General features: G+C 32.1%; 1 protein-coding gene across 2 annotated transcripts in view; it reads left to right on the forward strand.

The window, feature by feature from the left end:
- LOC106466700 (eukaryotic elongation factor 2 kinase-like) overlaps positions 1-2,066 on the forward strand; it is a 36,682-nt gene that overhangs the window by 13,766 nt on the left and 20,850 nt on the right. The window contains exon 3 of one of the 2 annotated variants that reach the window (XM_013926996.2): positions 1,195-1,520. In XM_013926996.2, the coding sequence (XP_013782450.1) occupies positions 1,292-1,520 (229 nt within the window). In that variant the 5' untranslated portion in view covers positions 1,195-1,291. The remainder of the gene's footprint in view (positions 1-1,194; positions 1,521-2,066) is intronic. The other variant, XM_022394775.1, reaches the window with a different exon arrangement.

Consider the following 2,066-nt stretch of genomic DNA (forward strand, 5'->3'; position numbering starts at 1 on the left):
ACTCTATCCCCTTTACTATAAAACAAGGTGTTTAAGAAAATTTATCTCTAAGGACAAAATAAGGAATCTGTATTATCATGCTGATGATTTGTTTCCGTTTGAGATATATGACCATTCAAAGTATTGGTTACGATATATTATACACATATATACTAATAATGTTCTAAAAAGGTCACTAACATTTTCAGTATAATAATTAAAAAATTTCACAAACAGCAACTTGTTTTGCCTACTACCTACCTGATCATGTCAGTGGGGGTAGCCCCTAGACAGCTCAGCCTATCGCTACAAAATTTCTCCAGCTTATTTGACTGGTTTGTGGGTATCCGCTTTTGATAACCCAATAAATAGATACACATATTTTTATAAATGGTAAACATATCATGCATATCTTATTTTTGTTAATGGACTTGCACACACTAAATAAAAATTGTAATACTTCCAGTCAAGTGTTAGAAGGGTGCTTTTCTGTTGCTTCCAGCATTCTTAGTGGAATATAAGTTATAAATAATGTTTTCCAAATATATTATTATCAAACAGTCTAAATGTAATATACCCATCTAGAATACTTCAACAAATGCTACTATAAAGATGATCCCTTATGTGTATGTGTGTTAGAATCAATCACCCAGAGTTAACAGGTTTGATTACCATAATTTTTGGTATGACAACTGGAAACTGTCCAGTGATGTCCATGGGATATTTTGTTTTGGGCTTTTTGCTCAAGAATGGAGATTTAAAAAAAAAGCCTCTGAAATAGGGCACATTTCTATTTTTTTTAATAGACTTTTGGCTTTGAATTTAAAGACACAAGTATTTAATCAGTTGAATGAGTCAATTATTACCTTCCACAAAGCAGTGTATGCAGTTAGTATCTGATGAGGTCATTAGGAGTTTAAGAACAAAACAGGGAAGGAAGGGGAACATTATTTAACATTGTGAATTATACAATTTTTGCTTCCTTAACAGGTACCTTTAACTAGTTTAATTAAACCTACTTAAAATATGTTTAAGATATATGTATATTACATACTTTATTAGAAAATTGGGTAAGGAACATTTAGAAACTTTATAGTATCAAATATATTTCCTACACATATTGTTATATTTGTGTAAAAATTTTTAATGTTTTCAGTTGTTTGATTGGAAATTTAGGGATTCACTTGTTTACAAAATATTCACTTTCATCTCTAGAGACCAGGTTTCACCAATTGCAGTTGACATTTTCTCTGTTACCAGTAAAAGCAGTAACAATTCATCATTGTCTCTGTTGACGACCACTACTACCATCATGTTCTCTGATGTTGCCACAGTGGAAACTTCTAATGATAGGCACATGGTCATTTATCCTTTGGACCTGACAGACATAAACCAAAACCTCTGTGCCTGGCCTTCTCAAGTTCACAATGAAGATGTCACTGGAATGCCTCCACAAAAGGACAGTCCAATATTCTCTATTGCTATGGGAATGAAGAGTAAAAGGAATATAATGACAAACAAAAATGAACAAAATGCTAAATGTAAGTTTTATGTTAGAAACTTTCCTGCAGGAGTGAATGTTGCATAATTGAGACAAAATTTGTTGTATGGAACCTTGATAAGCAGGAGTGAATGTTGCATAACTGAAACAAGATTTGTGGTATGGAATCTTGATATGCAGGAATGAATGTTGCATAATAGAGGCAAAATTTGTGGTATTAACTCTTGATAAGCAGGAGTGAATGTTGCATAATTGAAAGAAGATTTGTGGTATGGAACCTTGATATGCAGGAATGAATGTTGCATAATAGAGGCAAAATTTGTGGTATTAACTCTTGATAAGCAGGAGTGAATGTTGTGTAATTGAAACAAGATTTGTGGTATTGACTCTTGATAAACAGGAGTGAATGTTGTATAATTGAAACAAGATTTGTGGTATTGACCTTGATAAACAGAAGTGAATGTTGCATAATTGAAACAAGATTTGTGGTATTGACTCTTGATAAACAGAAGTGAATGTTGTATAATTGAAACAAGATTTGTGGTATTGACTCTTGATAAACAGAAGTGAATGTTGTATAATTGAA

This window comes from Limulus polyphemus, unplaced genomic scaffold (assembly GCF_000517525.1).
Source record: "Limulus polyphemus unplaced genomic scaffold, Limulus_polyphemus-2.1.2 Scaffold2348, whole genome shotgun sequence".
NCBI classification, from domain to species: Eukaryota; Metazoa; Arthropoda; class Merostomata; order Xiphosura; family Limulidae; genus Limulus; species Limulus polyphemus.